This window comes from Mustela nivalis, assembly GCF_964662115.1.
Source record: "Mustela nivalis genome assembly, chromosome: 19".
NCBI lineage: Eukaryota > Metazoa > Chordata > Mammalia > Carnivora > Mustelidae > Mustela > Mustela nivalis.
In genome coordinates, this window is record NC_139038.1 from 18099317 (window position 1) to 18121148 (window position 21832).

The 21832-nt window shown below is 53.1% G+C and overlaps 1 protein-coding gene across 9 annotated transcripts in view; it reads right to left on the minus strand.

The window, feature by feature from the left end:
• The window catches only part of IL4R (interleukin 4 receptor), a 35300-nt gene that overhangs the window by 11322 nt on the left and 2146 nt on the right, over nt 1-21832 (minus strand). Inside the window, exons 1-8 of one of the 9 annotated variants that reach the window (XM_082714658.1) lie at nt 14495-14552; nt 13688-13736; nt 12358-12516; nt 10803-10955; nt 4585-4672; nt 3804-3942; nt 2712-2863; nt 1213-1364 (exon numbers count right to left, since the gene is read on the minus strand). In XM_082714658.1, the coding sequence (XP_082570784.1) occupies nt 1213-1364; nt 2712-2863; nt 3804-3942; nt 4585-4654 (513 nt within the window). In that variant the 5' untranslated portion in view covers nt 4655-4672; nt 10803-10955; nt 12358-12516; nt 13688-13736; nt 14495-14552. Of the gene's footprint in view, nt 1-1212; nt 1365-2711; nt 2864-3803; nt 3943-4584; nt 4676-10802; nt 10956-12357; nt 12517-13687; nt 13775-14494; nt 14560-21832 lie in introns of those variants that run through there. The other 8 variants (XM_082714657.1, XM_082714655.1, XM_082714654.1 and 5 more) reach the window with 8 other exon arrangements.

Here is a 21832-nt window from a genome sequence, read left to right on the forward strand (position 1 = left end):
GCAGGGAGCCAAGGGCGGGACAGATTCCGGGAACCAGGAGCAAATAAGGAACATGTCTTTGGCCCCCATAGGTCACACCCTTCTCTCCCCTCTTAATAAGCCTTGCACTTCCCAGGACACGGGGCGGGGATTTAGCTCCAAAACGGAACCTGCTCCTCGTCCCACGCTTTCTGGGCCTCTGCTGTGAGCACCCGGCTGCTCTGTTACCGCTCCCCGCCCCACCGACACCCAGGCCCCATGCCAGGGGAGAAACCACACCTGAGAGCCCGGGAGATGTGAATCAACACCCCCTCCCCCTCCCTGGCTGGGGCAGAAAGACAGGAAGCAGCCACAGAGGCTGATGTGGGAGTTGAAGACGTGAGGAGCCCGCTCCCTGGCAGAAGCCAAGCCAGCCTGGGTCCCCGGACACGGGGCGTGCCTCAGAGGGGGCCCTCCGAGGGTCTGACGTCATGACTTCTAGACCAAGGTGTGGGAGGGCACGGCAGATGGGGCTTTCCGAGGCCTGTGGCGCTTGGGAGAAGAGAAGAACAGTGTTTACGGCGCACTGGCTGCCGGGCGGGAGAGCCTGTCCGCGTCATACACTCGGCACTCTGGGTAGCCCAGCTCTGAGACCCATACTACAGATGAGACAACTGAGGCACAAGGAGGTTACACGGCATGGCCGGGATCATGCAGCTGGTGGGCGGAAGCAGGTATCCGAACCCAGCTCTGAGGGGTTCCGATGCTGTCCCTCCCTGGGAATGTGTGAGGGGAACAGGAGGCCGGCAGGAAATGAGCTCTGTCCCCACTGGAAACTGAAACAGAAGGGAGCCAAGCCCCCCACCGCTGCATACAGCCCCTGCTGGTATTTCCTGGATAGTCTGCTGTCTATCAGCTCTCCCTTTTAAAAACCTGTCACTATCTTCATTTAAGAAGCAAGCTCACAATCGCTGCTGTGATGGCAAAGCCCGAATCGGATGCCATTAGCATCCTACAAGGTCAATGTCACGGGGACTGAGGGACAGCATGAAATGACGGCTGAACTTGTCCGGTGGGGGTGGGAGGCTCTGAGCCTGGGCCTCCTCTCTCCGTGAAAAAGGACTGAACCCAGCACAGGGCCAGGGTGGAAGTCGAGCCCTAGGTCCCCGATTTTGCAGTCAGGCCCCAGGGCCTGAGTCTCCACTCGCCCGAGTCCCAAGGGCTGTGGAGAAGCTCCCCGGCGCACACACTCACGTCCGTGGGGTCGTTTTCATTGGAAATGTGGACCATGTAGGTGAGCTCGGAGTACAGGTGATTGTCGGTAGGGTATGGGTTGGTCCACATCAGCAGCCACATGTGGGAGACGTTGGGGTCAACCGTGAGGTTCCCGGGGGCCCTGGGCTTCACTGTGGAGAAGAGATGCCTGGTGAGGAGCTTGTCCGGGTGTGGGGAGGGGGATGGCCCCCAGGACATGGGTCAACTGTGGGAGCTCCCAGAGGGCACGGTCCATTAAGCATCTGACCCTTGATTGGGGCTCAGGTCATGGTCTCAGGGTCGGGGATCGAGCCCCACGTTGGTGGGGGGTGGTCCGTGCTCAGCAGGGAGTCTGCCTGTGATTCTCTCCCTCTCCCTCTGTTCTTCCTCTCTCTCCCAAATAAATAAACAAATCTTCAGATTTGTAGCCAGCCACACCTCTGTAGCACATTTCTGGAATCCTACACAGACGACATCTCAGCAGAGCACGACAACTGTAATACCAATTATAATGTTGCTAAAACTCTACTTGGCACTCGTGGTTATTAACCAGCTTTCTACAGTGAAATGCAAAACGTGTGAGCCCCGCTGACCCTAAATCGGCCCTTTTTCACCTTTGTCCTTCACACAACGGGGCCCCGTCCATGTACTGTGTTTTTACTCACTGTTTTTATTTGGATTTGTGGGTGTGAAAACTGTCTCCTTTTCAGCAATCCTATCCAGGCAATCATAGCTACAAAATATGTATTAAAATCAACGCACGTGTGCAGAAATGATTTTAATTCATGGGTTTGCTCACTGGTTTGCTCACTGGTTTCTTTAAACAACCCACTGCCCGTGGGTGGCACAAACAGGCCCTTCAGGAACTGCAGAGCCCCGAACTCTGTGGATACGGGTGAAAATTCTCCTCTGTGGCTTAGTAGCTGTGTGACCTTAGGCAGGTCACTTGCCTTCTCTGTATTGTATTCAGATGTAAAATGGGGATAACTCTCTTCTGGAAAATGAGGCTCAGAGAGGTCATGTGACTTGCCCAGGGTCACACAGCAATAAATGGTGTTTTAAACTCCCATCACTATGCCACAGCAGAATCACAATGAATTGCTGTGGGGACTGAGGCTGCCAGGTTACATCAGCCTTCAGTGGTCTGGACCGTCTGAAGCAGCAGCGGCGGACCAGGCGACAGGCGACAGACCTCGGCAGCCAGCGTGCCTTCCATTAAGCAAAAGCCTCATCTCAAGACCCCAGTCCGGGCACTTAAAATCAGGGGGCTGAAATATAAAAGCTAAAGCGGACCTGATGTGCTAGGGAGCCCACTCCCATTTCAGAGATAGGAGGACTGAGGCCTGGGAAGGAGAAAAAACATCTCATCGTGTCTGCGAATACGCAGAAGACTGCTTGCGCCTCACTCCCAACTGGAGCCCGGCCACCCCTGCCCCAGAGCCCAGCTGGGGATCGGGAACCGCCCCTACCCTGGGCCCTGTCCACCATGCCCGACTTACCATGCTTGCTGGGCTGGAAGGAGCCGCCCCACAGCTGGTGCTTCCCAGCCCACAGGTCCAGCTGATAGACGTCGGCCTGGACCACGTCATCTATGGGCATGTAGCACACGCACACTGCACCTTCTCGGTTCTCGGGGACACACGTGCGGTTCCTGCAGACACAGAGGTGGCCTTAGGTCACTGTGTTCACGATATTCTTGGAACATGACTCACGGGACACATGCTCTACCGGCTTCCCAACTACTCTGCCTCCAGGATCAGATCTGGGAACAGGGGTGTGGTGAGGACAACAGTCAAGTGCTGCTCTCCTTACTGGCCACAGCGACAGGCCACACCCACCACGGATTCTTGTATGGCTCTGGCCATGGCCATGGTCCTGGAATTTGGCTCCCCCTTGAAAGCCAGTGGAAGGGAAGAAACAAAGGCACTAAGGAATTCATAACAGTGTGAGTATGTGTGTGTGTGTGTGTGTGTGTGTGTCTGAGTGTACCTGTGGGTAGCACCGTTTATCCCAGTGGACAGTGCCCCACGTCTCACAGGCTAGGCTAGGGGGGTCAGTGAACGTCTTCAGCAAAGTGCCAGATAGCAAATATCTGGGACTTTGAGCGCCATAGTGTGTGTGTCCCAACTATTCAACTCTGCTGTAGTGCAAAGGCAGCCACAGACAATGCAGAAACGAATAGGCATGCTGCGTGCCAATAAAACTTTAGTTACAAAGGCAGGTGGTGGGCCGGGTGTGGGCCTCAGGCCATAGTCTGCAGATCCCTGGTCTAGGCCATTGTACCACACTTTGAAGCACAGCCCATCCAGCTTGGTATACCTTGGAATGTCTCTGTCGGTGGACCCTATGTTCTGGTGTGTGGCACATGCCAGGATGTCCTTTTAACTATGTGCCTTGGGCACACGATCATGTTCTGAGCCCTGCCTAGGAGAGGGCCCCAGGTGCTGTGGATGGTTCCAGTGACCCACCTGGAACAACGTATCCGGGGTTCCACGGTCCACCGCACAACACAGCGAACTCTCCCACTCCCGCTCTATCCCCAGCCCTCCGGGCCCAGCCTCCCCCAAATCCCAGCTCCACCCCAGGCTTACTCAGACTCTATGAAGTTCAGCTGGTAGGACAGGCGGAGCTCGGCACTGCAGTTGGTGGGACAGCCCATCTCCCACTGACAGACGGAGACGCTGATGTAGTCGGAGAAGCAGCTGGGCTCCCGCAGGACCTTAACACTCCCTGCGGGGACACAGGAATGCTCTGAGCAGCCAGAGTCACACAAGCAAGGGGGACAGGCACCGGAGGACAAGTCCGAATCCAGCCCAGACAGGACCGAGGAGTCCCTCACAAAACAAGGAGACCGCAGTCCCAGCTGTGTGCCAGTCTTCAGGGAGTGGGGGCGGGGCGGGTTCTGGAGCTTCCCAGCCAGCATGGGGGAAGGTTCCTGAAGCGGAAGAAGACCCCGGGAGGCGGGGTCTACCTTTACCTTTTGGAAACTCCACTACTTGCCCCTTTGAGGCCAAATCAAGGAAATTTCTAATCTAAGAAATTTCTAGTCTAGATTTCTAATAAGTATCTCAAACTTACCTTGTGTCCCAAACTCGCATCTGGTGCTGCAGCCACCCCACCCCGCCCTGCCAAGTGTGTGCTCCCTACTCCATTCCGTGCTGTCTTTTTCTATCACTTTCTAACACTCTTTACAACTGATTTATAATTAGGACCAACATCATGAGCTGTCCCCTCCCACTATAGTGAGCTCCTCAAGGCCCGGAATCTTTGTTTTGTTCACTGATTATCCTAGGAGCCTGGCATCTAAAGGGCCAGTAAACATTTGCTGAATGAGTGGCCCAACAAAGGAATGAATGGGAGTTGGGGACTTACCAGAGCCTCCTACCCACACCAGGATCAGGCAGCTCACGGGGAATGTGAGCCCAGAGCAAAGCCGCCCCATTGGGAGATCCTAAGATACCTGCTGAGAGAAAGTGAGCCAGGTTAGTGCCAACAATGAGCCCTCTGTGTTCGCCAGGCATGCATGTGCATGCTTTCTCTCTGTAATCATGAAACATGACACAGATGCACAAAGCCCATTATGAGAGCCAAAGAATGCCTTGTCCCAAGAGACACTTCTTAAGAAAAACCCCATGACCTGCTAAATTTAAGCAACCCTGGGACTTTAGAAAGTTCGTAATGCACATTTGCTTGTAAAGGCTCTGATAAGTCCTGCAGCAAAGAAATTTATTTTTCTTCATCTAACCCAACACTTAGCAATTTATTTCCCTACTCAACCTTCGTGTGTGTGTGTTAAAACCCCAAATAAAGCCCTAAAAGATTTACAATTCCTTTAAATACATTTTGGAGATGTTCACATGTTTAGCCTTATAGAGCTGGTTAAATAAATGGTGGTATATCCAAGTAATAAAAATGATGCTTGAGTGTGTGGAGTGTGTTAGACTTATGTCAATGGCCCCAATTCTTCACACCCCTCCTGGATCACATAGCTTTTCAATGCCTCCACCACTACCACCCCTCTGGGCAGGGCATTCGCCCCTGCCCTTGGATTATATTAGCAAGGGGATGTGTTGCAGAAGCGTGCTTTTGCACGACCACTGCCTTGAGAAAACAGCCATGCTAGCCTGCGGGAGGATGGTGACATGGGACGATGCCATGTCACAGGCAGTCCCATTCTGCATTAGTGAACAGGCAGCCATTCCCAGTCTTGTGAGTGAGCTCCCCAGAGCCATGCAGCCGACCTGAGGCTGGCCACAGGTGCACAGCTGAGCCCAGTAAGCTCAGCCAAGTCCAGTTAAGTTGGCCCGCTGGACCCGAGCTAAACAAGCCTCTCTTGTTAAACACTCCTGGGGTTTTGCCATTCGGCCTCGGGTCATCACCCCACAACTCTGACTTCTAACCCCGTAGATTCCCTTTAGTGTTTGTGTTTTACATGAATGGAATCGTCCACTGCCCTTACTGTGTTAATGGCATCCCACAACACATGACTGGAGAATAAGAATCAGAAAGGACAGACACGCCCCCCCCCCAAAAACCCACAATGCAAATTCCCCCCAAATTACAAGGTCTAGCAATAACTCCTGTACACCTTCATATCAGTGCTTCCAGATTTGTATCTGTACAAACAGGGAGATAAATACGAACTTTATTAATTTTACTTAGAGCATCCTCTGCCTACTAAAACTTCAATTTTAGTATTTAATATATATTTTTAAATATTTTTATTTATTTGATAGAGATCACAAGTAGGCAGAGAGGCAGGCAGAGAGAGAGGAGGAAGCAGGCTCCCTGCTGAGCAGAGAGCCCGATGCGGGACTCGATCCCAGGACCCTGAGATCATGACCTGAGCCAAAGGCAGAGGCTTAACTCACTGAGCCTCCCAGGCGCTCCTAGTATTTAATATATTATTAAGTATCATTCCATACCACTGTAGATCCAAAGCATCAAATTCGTAGTGTCCCCCATGGGTTGCCATTGGATTTTTAGCCTTTGTTTATTGTTATTGCTTTGTTGTTCTACACACTGTGGTAACTGTGCTCATCCTTGGAGAACCATCACCCCATATTCCCCTGATCCTTGCCTTAAGCTTGTTTTTTTCCTTTTTTAAAAAAAAGATTTATTTATGTATTTCAGCAGGGGGAGGGGCAGAGGGAGAGAGGCAGGCTCCCCGCTGAGCAGAGAGCCCCACACCAGGCTCGATCTCACGACCTGCTTGTGACCTGAGCGGAAATCAAGAGTTGGACACGCAACCAACTGAACCACCCAGGTGTCCCTTTATCTTTTTCTTTCTTTTCTTTTTTCTTTCTTTCTTTCCCTTTTTAAAAAAAAGTATGTTGTTGATCTTTTCTCATATTACAAAAGCCACATCTGATCACTGCAGAAAATTTGGAGAAGAGGGACAGAGGCAACAAGCAAAACAAGAATGCCTGTAACGCCATCACCTGGGAAACCACCACTGGCGACCTTTTTGCGTGTTTCTCATCTTTTCTGTGAGTGTCCGGTTCAACAGAATGGGCTGGTACAACCTCTCCTGTTTCAGAGTGTGTGTATTTCTAGGCCGTAAAATACTGCTCAACACCCCTCTTGGCAAAGGCTATGGAGTGGGCTTCCTGAAGTTTAAGCACCTGCTCTGTCACTCCTTGTGAGCCTGAGCAAACGGCCCTGTGCCTCAGTTTCCTACCCTGTAAAGAGGAGCTAATAACAGCTCCCATCTGACTGGGGTCTCGTGACCACTACATGAGCTGACACGGTCAGAGTCCCAGTCGTCACTGGTCACTTTTGTTAAGAAAAACCCTCAGACGTGAACGCCCATGGGGGACAGGGAGTGAGTCCTTGTCCCCTCCGCAACGCTCCAAGCACATAATGCCAAAAGCCCTCTAAAAAGCAAGGTACTGAGGTATGTTCCCAACAATGCTGAGAGCACCTGCCTTCCCCACCCCTGCGTGGGTCTCTATCGCGGCTTCCAGGTTCCTTCTGCTGCTGGGTAGCTGCATGCTGTTAAGGCAGTCACCCTATCTCTCACAGCGTCAGCTTCCTTATCTGCAAAGTGGAAACGATACCAAACTCAATCTCAAGGTCGTACCCGAAAAGGAAGTGAGGTGTGTACCTCAAGCCGTCTGCACCCAGGGTCTGGAGCACAGGAAGGCCTTCATGCCCGTGTTGGAAGCTCTCCACTTGCAGGACCTCCCCGGCCGGCACGGCCTCCCTCCCTGCCTGGCCCAGCACCTGTGCACCGCGCTCCTGCCACCCGCACATCTTCACTCCCGGCCGCCCTTGGAACGCACCAAACCCGTTCCCACCTCCAGACCTTTCCTCTTGGTCTCTCTACTTCCCTGGCATTTATTCATTTTATTCATTCGTTTGTCCATAATGGATAAATTACCCCATAATACTGCGGTGCATCTTTCAGAAGAAAGGACTTTCATTCTCCTACATAGCCAGGAGGCAACCATCAAAACCAGGCACTTAACACTGAGGCCTTACTGCCATCGGATCCCAGACCCTTCCTATTTCCAGCTTGTCAACTGCCTCCGTAATGCTCTTTGTAAGTCAAGGACCCGGGCTATGATCGTGTGTTACCCCTGATCATCGCGCCATCCCAGCGCCCAGGTCTTGGCTTCGAGGACCGTTCCACACCGAATGGAGCAAGGGCTCCTGGAAGAAGCGGCTGACCACAGGAGCAGGGAAAGTGCACGATAAACCTGGAATCCTTGTCTCAGAAAGTAAGGACGCACCCCAAGAATGGTGGGGACTCATCAAAAAAGACACAGGACCCAGCTAACAGTATTCGGGGCTCAAGCAGGCACGACTGAAGCACTGCAATAAACATGTAGTAATTGATTTTAACTCTTGGAGTCAAACAGGGCACAAGAGTCTGTTCTGTTTTAGATCAACATGTCGGGGGAAGGGGGCAGATCTATGTCTCCATGGCAACCTTTAAGTATCTCCCCACAAAATCTGTATGGCTTATTAATTTAATGAGTCAGAATACTTACTAACTTTCCAACGTCCCATATATTATACACAATACTTCATATAGAGATACAATTTTATCTAACTTTAGATGCAGAAGCCTGGCAGGCAGCACCTTCACCAATCGCCAGGAATGGGAACAGATCAAGGTCGGGAGCTTTCTGAAACTAACCCCACCACCCCCAAGAACACAGCCTTGTTTCTCGGCTGTTCCTGCCCCAAGTGCACAAATTGCAAGGAAGCATCAAACTTCACCGAGACCTGGTGTCCTCTACAAGGTTCCAGGAACTCTTCCTCTGATGGGTTCACACATGCCCACAGCATCCTGTGGCAGAAAAGGTGAAATACAAAATCCAGGTAGTTTTTCCTCTGATAAGTTCACACATGCCCACAGCATCCTTCGGCAGAAATGGCAAAGGTGTCACCTGAGCTCTGATTTTGAATCAAGAGAAACAGAGAGGGCAAGAAAACATGGACAAAGTCACACAGCAGAAGAGCTACTATGATAAAGTCAAGCCACCCTGGCAGGGGAGACTAAAACATGAGCAGTCAGGGTGGCTATCTTTGATCTGTCCCAGAGGGCACATCCAAATACAGGCACGTGTATGCCCATAACCGCGTGTGCATGCACATGCTCACGCGCACGCACCACACACACGCACATGCCAGCTGGCTTCATGGACAAGCGGGGGCTGCATTCAGGGGAAGTCACAGCCTGCAATGAGCAGTAACAGTCACAGCCTGCCATGAGCAGCCTCCCCGAATATCACAGGGATGGAGGACAGAGACGCGATAAATAAGAGATGTAAAAACAGTAATTACCAAGTGCGTGGATCAAGCATACGGCAGGAGAAAATAATTTCAAGTTTACACTCTCAATCATGGGATTCCTGACCCACTGGAGTTGGCAGGCAGCTCCAGGCTTCACTGCCAACCCAAACAGTGATGCCCTGCACATATTCTCTCTCTGACAGGCTGCAGTTCCCTCTCCTCCACAGAAGCTCATCTCCAGGTCACAGCTGAGCAGAACTGATGAGTGGAAACTGTTTCCTTAGGTCCAGCCAAAGATTCGTGTCAACAAAATCCCACCTGTCAGGTACTTACATTGTGCTTGGCACTTAGCTAAGCGCGTTAGGAGCATTACCTTATTGAATGTGCCCAAGAACCCTGCAAGATGGCCTGTTAACCCCACTTTTCATCTGGGAGAACTGAGGTCAGAGAGGTCAAGTAACTTGCCCATCAGGGTCCACAGCTGGCAAGAGGGGAGAGCTAGTGTCAGAACCCAGGTCTGTTGTCTTCTGAGTCCAAAGTGCATTCCAGTACATCGGTGTCTTCACCTTCTTCTAGAACTACAGAATGAACCCAACTAGATGAATGAAACAGGCCAGGAAGAGCCGGCCCTGCTGCTTGTCAATTTCAAACATCAGCAGCCCCAGCAACAGGACCAGCAACAGCAGGAAAGACCTAGGGCTGAAGTCTACAAACTCCCCACAAGCAGCTTAAAAAAAACAAACAGACATAAAAGCTAGTGGAAGTCATATTAACAGAGATAGGAGCACCAGGACAAGGGAGGTGACTGCCCAATCACACCTGTGCATCCCTTTGGAAGAAACACTGCTGACCTGAATGAAACTTGGCCAGAGAATGATAAGTGACATACAGGGCCGGAAAACCCCACAAGGCCTAGAAAGGCTTAGCCTAAAGGCTCTGCCCCCTACATCCTACACGCTCATCATTCGCTGAACAAACATGATATTTACAGCATGCCAAGTTTCACCCATTAAATTTTGCATTTCATTTTAGGAGTTCATAGATCTCCCCACAGCCGAAGTAAGGACTTCAGGTCAAAGACCCCTCATCTAGGCAATGAGCAGTTTTTAAGGGTTTGAACAGCGACAAGATTTTCCAAAAACCCAGTCTGGGGCTGCGAGAAGGATCAGGTGGGGCAAGGGGGGAAGTTAGGAGTTACTGCAGACATGACTCACTTTGTTTTCAACCCCACGCCGGGGGTGGGCAGAGTCATTTTAAACTCAGGCCATGAGGGGCGCCTGGGTGGCTCAGTGGGTTGGGGCCTCTGCCTTCCACTTGGGTCATGATCCCAGGGTTCTGGGATCGAGCCCCACATCGGGTTCTCGCTCAGCAGGGAGCCTGCTTCCTCCTCTCTCTCTCTGCCTGCCTCTCTGCCTGCTTGTGGTCTCTGTCTGTCCAATAAATAAATAAAATCTTAAAAAAAATCAAATCAAATCAAATCAGGCCATGAACTCCCTGCTCGTTCCCTTCACTGACCTCTGGGTCCTGAAGGGCGTCTCCACCCAGGGGCCCGCCCAGAGATGCCCACAGTTCACGGCCCCGCCACGAGGAGCATCTCCGACTTGAAATAAAACCCAAGCCCCAGAGCGCAAAGGGCGCATCCAATGGGCGCACCCTGTGGCATTCCATTTACGTTAACATTCTGGAAAGGACAAAATTACAGAGATGGAGAACAGAGTCCCGGCTGGCGGGCAGCGAGGGAGGTCCGCGTGGCTATAAAAAGCAACACAAGGGATGCGGGCATCGCTGCGGCTGGGCTGGAGAGGCAGACCCGGCACGTGACCAGACTGCCCCGCACTAACACGCACATGCACACTAGCGCGCGCACGCGCAGATGCGTCCGAGGAAACAGGTGCCTCCTGAGCGAGACCAGGGGGTGTCCATATGCTGCTCGTGGTGCTGGACTGCCGCTTCCGAAGCCGGTGCTCTTGGGGGAGCCTGACTCGATGCTTTCTTAACGACTGCAGGTGAGTCACAGATAATCTTAAAAAGTGTAAGAAAATGCAAAACCCAAACCAAGCAAAACCACCAAAAACCCCTGAGCCCCGTGATCGTCTGGCCCCTGCTACACGTTCCACCCTTTCCCCTGCACCGCCTCCCGGTCCCCCACAAGTCTTCTGAGCACCTGGACATGCTCTGAGCCTTTACACCCAGAAACCCCACCTACTGAGAGGTCCCCCCCCCGTTACCTCTTATCACAGCATCTACTTATCACCACCTCTAACCGTATCACGGAGGTTACACGTGTGAATGTTTGTTTTATTTCAGGATGTAGATAGCAAAGATGGAAAGATCCTACTGTAAAAATGTTTTCAACTTCCCCCGGTCAAAATACACCATTTAAAAAAAAAAAAAAAAGGAAGCAAAGACCTGGATAAGATAGCAATCTACACTGCAGAGGGTTAAGGGCCTTCATATATAAAGAAGTTTAGAAATCAATAAGACAAAGGTCCCTTTACGAAAAAGAGGTAAAGAGGGTGCCTGGGTGGCTCAGTGAGTCGAGCCTCTGTCTTCGGCCCAGGTCATGATGTCAGGGTCCTGGGATAGAGCCCCACATCAGGTTCTCTGCTGGGGGCGGGGGGGGGGGGAGCTTGCTTCCCCTTCTCTCTCTGCCAGCCTCTCTGCCTACTTGTGATCTCTCTCTCTCCGTGCCAAATAAATAAATAAAATCTTTTAAAAAAGAAAAAGATAAAGGACCTAAGCAATTCACCCAAAACATATTTCATCTTGGCAAAATAGGAAACACTCTCATTCTGCTTATTAGCTCATGACGTTGGGAGAATCAAAGATCACTTGTAGCATTTAAATTTCTCTGTATACGTACTGTTTGTCTCCCAACCACGAGAATACAAGCCCCAAACCCCAAGAGGGCAGAGCTTTATGGCCGTTGTTTTGTCCCCAGGACCCGAAGAGTGCCTGACACGTATGTAATGTGTGCTCAGTAAACATCTATTAAATATTATTGCTTGAAAGTCAAGAGTAACAGATTCTAGAATCTATTTTTAAACACTGAGTACCAGGTTTTTACTTATGGTAATGGCCATGCACACAGCTCTATGAGGTGGGGGCCTTTAACCTCCCCCCTCTTTTAAAGATGAAGAGACTGAGGCACAGAGAAGTTACAAGCTGCCTGAACCCAGGCCGCCTCGCTCCAGGACCCATGTGCCTGACTGCTGATTTTGCTGCCTTTCGACATGCAGCCCCTGCCACCCTGGGATGTGGTGCTGTTGGCCGCAATTGAGGGTCAGAGACGGCAAGTGACAAAGCCAAGGTCAGGGAGGGAGGAAGCAGCCCTTGGTGAGAATGTGAGCCTGCCACACGTGGGGAAACCCTCCTGCTGGCAGTGAGGTACTCTGAACTTACTCTTTATTTGGGAGGACGTGAGTGGCAAGTCTTGAAATGTCAGAAACCAGCAGCAGTCGGGAAGTGACCCGGCGGCTCTTCCTGAGCCCGATGGGGTGCAGGGCCTCCTGCTCTCCACTCCTCGTCCCTCTCTTGACCGCAAACCGGCTTGAAGGGGGGCTGGATGGGCAGAGAGGATGTAGCCAGTCCCATGACAAGCGCATATGAAGAGGAAGCCAGTGACAGTGGGGGCTCCGGGTGGCCTCGCTGGGCAGCCGCTGACCCCCGGAGCTCCAGACTGTAGTCGGCCAGGAGCTTCCTCTGTCCTCTGGGACAGCTGGGCTGCCTTGGCAGGGGGCCAGAGACACACTCCTCCCCGGAGCAGCAGCCTTCCCAGAACTGCTGCCCGGCTGGGGTTCCCAGAACAGGCAGCTGCGTCAGTGGCCCCACCCAGCTGGTGATGCAGGCCCAGCCAGAGTCCCAAAATGGCCTGGCCTCTGCCTCCTTGGCTCACAGCCCAGTGGGTGGACGGGACAGGTGGCGGTAGACCGGTCCTACTCCCACCGCAGGCGAGAACCCAACAGGGTCCAGCAGGCTCCCTGTGGACCTACTGCGCACTCACACGTACCCAGGGTGTTCCTGCTGTATTTTCTGAGTGCCTAGTATGTGCCAGCAACCACCGAAGCGGAAAGCCATTCATTCATTCTCTCATTCACCCATTCGTTTCTTCCTCCTTCCCTTTGACAAATACTTGGAAAGAGAAGTTACTGGAGATTTCTGAGCAGAGATATGACCCTATGAGACTTTTCAACCCATCCCTCTGGTTGTGTGGGGTCAAGGGCAGAAGCAAGCACCGGTGAGGAGCCTACTGCACTGGTCCAGGCAGCAGGTGCCTGGAAGGATTAGCAGGAACGGGCCGACTTCGAGATCGGCTGAAGGCAGAGCCAACGGGATTCGCCGACAGCATGGACTTGGGGAAGAGAATGGATCGTTTGTTCCTGAGCCACCAGAAGGCTGGGGCTGCCCTGGATCAGGGTGCCATGGAGTGGGGGGGGGGGGCAGGGGCGTGTAAGAAAGACGCCTGCCGGGAGGCAGCAGAGCGGGGGGTGTGGGAAACAGCATCAGGAAAGGTAAGGGCTGTTCGGGGAAGACCCACACGGGTCCTCGAGGGTCAGATGTCCCTAGAGGAATGACTGAGAACTCCCCAGGGAGGGCGGGGTGGGTGCATGGAGAGGGAACAGAATAGCCCGCGGTGGGCTCATGAGGACAGGCAACATCTCATCCAGAGCTCCCCACCTCCCCTCAATAAACGACCGTGCGTCTTCTATTCTACTTTTATTTCTACACTTACCTAGTGCCCCCTTAGTGCCAGGCGCTGTTCGAGATGCTTTAAGTCCTCCCTGTGAGGAGGGAACTGCGATGTTTGATCCTGACGGGTCTTCGGAGAGGGAAAGGTCAGGGGGAGGAATGCAGGAGGATGAGGGCACAGCCAGGGAGGAGGGGGAGCAGAGCCCAGCTCCTCCCCACAAGACAGGCCCTTGGCTACAGCACCAGAGAGAAAGGAGAGGTCACAGGGCCAGAGGACAATACTTTCAAGCAGGCATAGCCTGTGATTCAGACTCCGTCCATCCCCAGGGCAGGAGAGAAGCTGTGCATCGCCCGAAAAGTCCACTCCAGCTTGTGTGTGGAGAAGGGCTGGGGGTTCGAGCCCCACGTGGCTGGGTTAGGAGGGCAGCGGCTGCCGGAGGAGCCGGGCAGACTCAGCCCTGCGTGGGAGGTAGAGGTTAACTTGCTCATGGGCGGTGGTGATGGGGGGAGGGGACTGGGAGGCGGAAGTGGCCTGAGGCTGGGCAGTAGTAGGTGGCAATGGGTGGCGCCAGAAAGATCACATGCCCGGCCACACTGTGGACGTGGCGAGTCCGAGCGGGTGGTGGGCCCCTGGAGGGCATCCAGGAGGCAGTGTGTTCTACTGGCCTGGAGCTCAGAAGGAAGGCGCAGGCTGGAGACAGGCCTGAGAGTCATCAGCTGTGTCTGAAGCCCAGGGGGTTGTGCAGAGAGAGACAGAGCCTTGTCTGAGAAGGCCAGGAGCGGGCTGGAGACCACGGGACAAGGCTGGAGGGGACACTGTCTTGGGGACACTCGGGTTGGCTATACCTACATTGAGTCCAAGCTGCCGATGGGAAGCCTGCAGAGGTGGGGAGGCCCCACGGAGAAACCTGGAAGCCACGCCCATCCTCAGAACGTCCCCACAGGCCCCAAGGAGGAGGCGGAGCCCAAGGGACGTGCGAATCCAGACACGCGGTCTGGAGTAGCAGCTAACCGCCCCCTCGTCACTGGCAAGCCCATTTCTCTGCTCAGCACTCAGTCCTCGTGGCCTATCACATACACATGTGTCCTGTGCATGTCCAAAGCCCCCCCCCCCCGGGACACCAGTGCCCACAAGGCCAGAGGCTGTGTCCACCCTGTTCGTGGCTGGGGCCCTAGAACCTAGGACATGCTCAGCACACCTGGCGGGGGCGGGGGGGCAAGGGTATTTGCTGAATGCAGCCGTCCCTGATGAAGGTGTGGACACAGACGCCCAAGCAGGAATTATCCATTCTCTACCTCTCACAGCCGGATCAACACTGACCCATTCTGGCTCAGAATCTCCCTCGAGTCCTTTACGCAGGCCCTGAACTTGGCCACCGGGGAAACTGACCTCGGAGAGCTGGTAATTGGAGCATTACCATGATTATGGCCCCCGCCCCCGGGACACTGATTAGATTTTGTCTGTCTTAGTGACGGTCCTGGCTCCCAGCGGGCCCGCTTCCCGAGGTCTGTCGAAGTCCCCGTGAACGCCCCTCCGTGTCCCCAGTTCCTCCAGCCATTAGAGACCATACCCTGGGCCCTTCTGCCTGTAACTTCCACCCCCACCTCCCAGAATGCCCGGCTTTAGTCTCGGTCACAGCAGACTCTGCTCTGCACTTGAACTTCACCGACGGGCTTAACCCTGACATCAACCCGAAGACTGCGGCAGGTGCAGTTTTATCCCCACCGCAGACGCAGGAAGCATTTGGGCTAGAAGTGGCTTCTGGCCCTGTGTGCCCGGCCCTCACCCCTGAACTTGTCTCAACAACAACCAGGACTTTGCCCCCTGGGCGAACCCAGAGCCGGGCCAATCAGGTCCACACAGGGAAGAGCTGTCTGTTCCCTTTCCGTCTGCAGACGGGCACTCAGGGGAGGAGTCTCTCCCCGGAGTTCTTCCCACTGTCCCCCCCCACCCCGCCCCCCGCTATTATTCCTGGCACAGTCAGGGACACACGGACAGGTGGAGCCACTCAGGCACAGAAGCCTGGGAGACACAGAAGCCTAACTCTGGGCCTGAGTGGCCAGGCCTTGCCCTGATTGTCTGACAGGCCTTGGCAAGCTGGGGTTCCTCTCAGGGCCTCTGTCTCCTCATCTATGAAGTGAGGGCAGAAGCACTTGCCGCAAAAACACAAGGAGACGGGACGGAAGAGGCCCCGTGACAGCGGGGACGGAGCAGGGACCAAAAGCTCATCTCCAAGCACCACCTACAGGCTCTGAGATCCTGAGTCCCCGACAGTGGCCACATCAGGTCTCACGGGGCATACGGAAGAGGAAGCTGGGCGCCAAAGGGCAGATAGACTCCACTGACAAGAAGTTCCAAAGGAGACAAACTGATCTTGGGGTCATAAGTCAGGAACTGTCCCTGGTTTGGGGGGCAGGAGGGAAGCTTCTGGGGCTGGCCAAGCTCTGGTTCTAGGCGGCGTTGTGCCCATTTCTGCATACCGAGGGAAAAGGCACGAAGCTGTGCACCTGTCTGCACAGAGGCAGGGGAAGGGAAGGAGGCGAGAGGCCACGCCCTCTGGGCTCCGGGAGGCCAGCACCTCCCCCCGCCCACCCCCAGACCCAGCAGTCCTCTCCAGATAGCAATCCCAGCCCCCTGCGGTCTTTTCTGGGGCCACCGGCTCTCCATTCCCCTGCCTCTGCTCTCGCGGCTCACAGCCATACCCCCCACCCAGAGTCGACCCAAGGATCCACGGGCGCTCAGACCCATGACGGACAGACCCATAGGACATGACACATGCCAGCGCGGTGGGCCCAGGGCCAGTCCTGCAGGGCAACTGTCACTCTCACAAAGCTGCTTTTTGTCACCTCCTCGAAGGCCTGGGCATGGCTAGGTCTCTTGACATCTCGAAACGAAGCTTGAAATCCAGATTTCCATGCCCCCTTTCCTAAGTTTTTAAAATCTGGAACGCAGTTCCTGTTTCAAAACCCACCCCGCAAATCTGTAGTCCCGCTTTGGCTTCCAACCACCAGCTCACGTCCTCCAGGGTCGGGGGCGAGGGTGTCCCAGGACACCGCCACCAAGACGCACAAGCAGCCACAGGGGGAGACCCCACAGCCTCCCTGGGCACCAGCCCCTACCAAGGCAAAGGGCTGCCCTTTCAAAGGTCCCCTGCCCTCTGTCCCTGTTAGCTCTTGTTCATTACGGGATGTGGTTGTCAGGGTGATGAGAACCGAGTGGAGCTGGAGAACCACACCCCCCTCCCCAAATCGCCTGTTCTTTGTGGCCGAGCAGCATCACGGGGGCAAGGGAGGAGAGTCAACGTTCTGCAAGCCCCACGCCTTCCTCCTTCGTAGGGGAGGAGGCCCGCCTGCCAATGCTGCGCTCTCCCAGCCCGGCTCCACCGGTCCCCAGATGTGCCACAGACTCCCCCCTCGATGTGCACCTCCTGTGCCACCCCCAGGGACCCGACTGCTCCAACCCTGCTCTTCCCTCAGCCCTTCCCTGGCTGTCCCTCTGTCCCAGCAGTACTGAGCTGTGTCTTCTTTCTCTCCTTTTCGGGACTGGAAGCTGCTCCAGGCCAGAGACCGTGTCTTACTCATCGTCTGTGGGAACAGAGGAGGCAGCCAGCCAGGGGCAGCCGCAGTGAAATTGATCTTCACCCTCGGGGAGGGGTCCCTGCCCTCCAGGTCCTCCCCCACCCTCCCTGCCTGGAACGTCAGCCCATGTTCACACCCAGTGACGAACCCGCGCACAGGGATGTTGGCAGCACTTTTCATATCCACGACTGTCGCTATTTTCACAGGAACTGGAGAGAGAGGCAAAGTGAGTCACAGCCCCATTTTATGGATGAGGAAAGTAAGACCCAAACAGGCCAAAGGACTTGCCGCAGATTCCAGAGCAAGTGGGTTGCCAAGTGGAGACTGAGATGTACGTTGTTTTTTGTTTTTAATTTATGTGGCTCCAAGACTAAGGTCAAAGAAAAGTCACGAAAATGCATATAAAGAGAACAGGTATAGGAATATTAATACCGAATAAAGTGGAATTCAAGGCAACAAAGTATAAAAGAGAGAAAGGTGGGTGTTTTGTGATAAGAGCAACAATTCACCAAGAAGGTATAAAAATCCCGAAACCTCCTTCCACTCATATATTCTATTTCTATGCACCAAACAATATGGGTTTGAAAATAAAGAAAAAACAAAAACAGACACAAAAACAGAAAATATGAATGATGTCTTGATCAAGCTTGAGCTCATAGATTTCTAAAACTTTATACCCACCAGAAAATATACATCCTTTCAAATACATGAAGAACATACAGAAAAACTGACCAGAGGAATCTTACAAGGACCTCAACGAATTCTCCATCACTGATCTCAACAAGTCATCACTGATCTCACACAAGTCATAAATACTGACCACTATGCAATAAACTTAGACTCCAACAATACAAAGGTAACTTTAAAAAAAGCCATGCACCTTCAAAAAAAAAAAAAGTTTGAAGTGCGTAACATTTGCAACCAAAAGGGAAATTGTAAATTATTTTAGCAATGAACGACATTGTGTAAGAAAGACCTGTGGAATGAAGACAAAGGAGTACTTGGAGGAAAAAACACGGCCACTTAGCGTGAAGCAGATTTACTAGAAAACAAGAAAGCCTGAAAACAAGTGTTAGCCTCAGATAAGGAGTTTCAGAATGGAAAAAATTTTGATGGACAGCAACGTAGAAGAGGAGGTTTTAGCTGGAAAGTCCAATGTGAACTCCAAGGGGGATGTAACCACTCAGAAGTATGATTTCAGGTTGTATCAAGAGAGGTATGGGCTCCAAATCCAAGGAGGTGATAGTCTCCCTCCCCCGGTGACTGGGCAGGCTTTGGTGGGAGGCAAGGGGGTTGACTTTGAGCAACTGGATCATGTCTGAAGCCAGACTGAATTCTTTACAATTCCCTGAGTCAGGAAGAATGGAAGAACCAGTACTCTGAATTTCGAATAAGAGAAAAACTGGGCTCAGGTTGGAGGGCGCTGGTTACTACTTCCAAAGGGTAGAACCAGAGCCAGAACGTGAACGCTACCGGAAAGTTAATTTGGCTAAATCTCAGGGAAGATTTTTCTCCCAGTTAGAGCTGTCCAGCTGTGAAAATGTGGCTTCTGGAAGGCGTACACTCCACCTCCAGATGCAAGATTGTTAAGAGGCTGCGGCTCCACGGGCTTGGAGGGCTGCCTGTCCACAGATCTGGTGTCTCTCCTCTCCACAGAAGTTGTGTTTCCTCTTTTGAAAAGGCAGAACAGTCTCCTGGCATAGGAAAACCTTGGGGCCACCCCAGTTCTCCAAAATGGCTGCTGGTGACTCTGCTCCCTCACTTCTGACCAAGAAAGGTAGTTTCTTCGAGAAGCTACTCCTTGGGCTGGAAGGCTCAGAACAGCAGTTAAAGGCACAGGCTCCCGGGTCAGCAGCCTCAGGGTTGAGCCCAGACTCTGCCCCTTCGGCGTTGTGTCACCCAGATCAGCCCCCACCCTGAGCCTCAGTTTCCTCCTCGGGGCAATGGGGAGGCACCTGCTCGCCTACCCACCCATCCTCTTCCGCACACACCGCCCCCCACCCTGTGCTTTGGCGTGTCCTCACTGTTTGGGGCCAGGAAGGCTCTCGTTGGTAAAATGATAAGTACAAGGATTTCCTTGGAAACACCACCCTGATCCGGATCCGACCACATGATGTGTTGAAACACCGTGGTGAGGACGGAGCTGGAGCTGCTGGCTTCACAGCTGTGCTCTGCCACCTGTGTGGCCCTGGCCAAGTCACTCAACGACTCTGTGCCCATTGCTTCATCTGTAAAATCTGGATGAGAGCTGCTCCTACTCTGCCAGCTCCTTTCACAAGGTGAATGAGGTACCTGCAGGTGTCTCGTTTCTGTTGTACCTCCCCGACCCCCGACCTGTGTTACTTCCCCTCTCAGTCTTGCTCAATTCCTTCCAACCACAGCAGTTTTCTCGGGGGTCAGACATACCAAGCTTGGTTCCACCTCGGGGCCTTTGCACCTGCTGTCCCCTCTGCAGGAATCACTCTCTTATTTCCCTGGATGTCGACGTTTGTTTGTTTGTTTTTGTTTTTTGTTTTTTACCTCGGGTCTTAGTTCGAAAGTCACCTCCCTCCCTAGAATGAATGTCAGCTCCACAAGGGCTCTTGCTTCTGTGTCACTGTTGTGTCCCCTTTCCCTAACATGTTTGCTGAGGGAGTGTAAGCCTGGTGCTAACACTGAAGGCATGTGTGTACCCGTTACTATTTGATGTGCGGTCCATCCCTTTATAAACCTGCTGCTCAGAAGGACAGTCCTTCCCTTTTAGGAAATGTTCCACCAAACCCAGGGGGCCAAGCTCTCTTCTCCTCACAGGGACCTACTTCCTCCCTGTCTCCCTGTGGCGGCAAGGGGGGGACTCAGATGCCAGCCCAGCTGGTGGTCCTCTCCAGTGAGTCGGCGCCCAGGCCTGTTTGAGCGAAGTGGGGGGCTCTCGAAAGCAAACTTGACACCCCTAGGGTGAGAATGAGTCAGTCGGAGCCAAACGTGAACTCTCAGAGGCCTGGTCACTTGTTGGGAAGGGAAAGGCATGCATGTTTACACAGATCTGTGCACCCAGAGCCAGGGACAAGCCGCAAGCCGGGAAGTGGGGTTGCTGGGATGGATAAGACCTTCCCTGGGGGTCCCTCCACCTGGCCCGGTCTTCCCCAGCCTCTGCCCCCTGCAACTTCCTCAATGTCCCTCCTCACAGAGGCTGCCCTGGCGTCCGCACTCGCCCTGCTTTACTTTTGCGCCTGATGGGATATTCCCTGTTCTCCTGTGTGAAGTCCGGGCTGACCAGGCATGTCTCAGAATTCACGGTAACTCAGATTACAGAAAGGTCACCTGGTATAAAATCCCACCCGACCTCAGCACCCTGCCTCCCCACCAGGGGTCCAGCACTCCCCGGATCGCTCACATTCACTCCTCGGCAGTGAGACACACAAGCATTCGTATCAGGGAAGCATAAACAAACACATTAAAGTGCCTCCTGATTAGTTCACCTCAGGTCTCGCTTCCCATGGGGTCATGGAAAAACTTTCAGTTTCCAGAGCCTGCAGACTTCAGCATTAGAAATAAGGCGTGGGGCGGGTAGAGCTGTCTATATCAGTTTGCTTGTGTTTTGCCTGTCTTCTTAACTGGAACTGAAATTCTAAGACAGCAGAGACTTTGTCCACTGCTCTATCGGGAGCTCCCGGAAATACTGATAAATATTCAAAGAAATAAATGAGCAAGCTAGGGGCTGGGTATGGAGAAGTGACTGTCCTAAGAAGAGAAACAGTAATCACTGAGCCGTGGGCAAGGTGTCTATGGAAACTATCTCATGAACACCCCTCCAATACCCATTTTAGTGATAGGCAAGCTGAGGCTTAGAGAGGTTCAGCACCTTGCTCGAGATCCCATAGATAGGAAACAGCAAGGTCTAAATTTGAACCCAGCACCCCTACCCCCACCTCCAGCCCAGTCTGCAAGCCTGTACTCTCCCCTCTGCCTTGGGCTCTGAGAAGGAGTGACTTCCTGGAAGTCACACATCAGGGACACAGCCTGTTTGGTGCAGGACACCCTGGCTACCGCAAGACCCTTCAGTCTCCGCTGGGCTTCTGGTCCACACTCCTGCAAGGGCAAGTTCATACGACATGCAGGCCAGCCACTGGCCTCTCTTCTAGCCTAGCCAAGGGAATTCAGGTCAGAAATGACCACGGGAAATGCTCAGAAAGCTGTCCCCCCCGGGCTAAAGTGAGCAAAGTGGCGCAGTGGGAAGGAACGCAGGCTGGGAAGAAAAGCAGATTCAAATCCCTCCCTGTCCCTTCCAAATATACGGCCTCGGCCAAGGCCACTGCACGCATCCCTGGCAAAATGGGTAGATCAAATCCCATCCAGTGAGGTTCATTTATTCACTTAACAAACACATCGTGCTCATCCTGTGCCAGGCACTGTCTGGACACCTGACCGTTATCCTTACATTTAATCATCACTACGGTGGTAAAAAGTCATCACCATCCTTTCATAAATGGGAAGACCGAGGTCCTGAGAAATTAGTCAACTGTAAACCCAGCATCTGAACCTCGGCAATCTGGCTCCAGAGCCCTGGCTCTTAACCTCCACACTGTGCTTCTTAATGGGCAAAAAGAGTCATGAACATTTGTTGTGATGT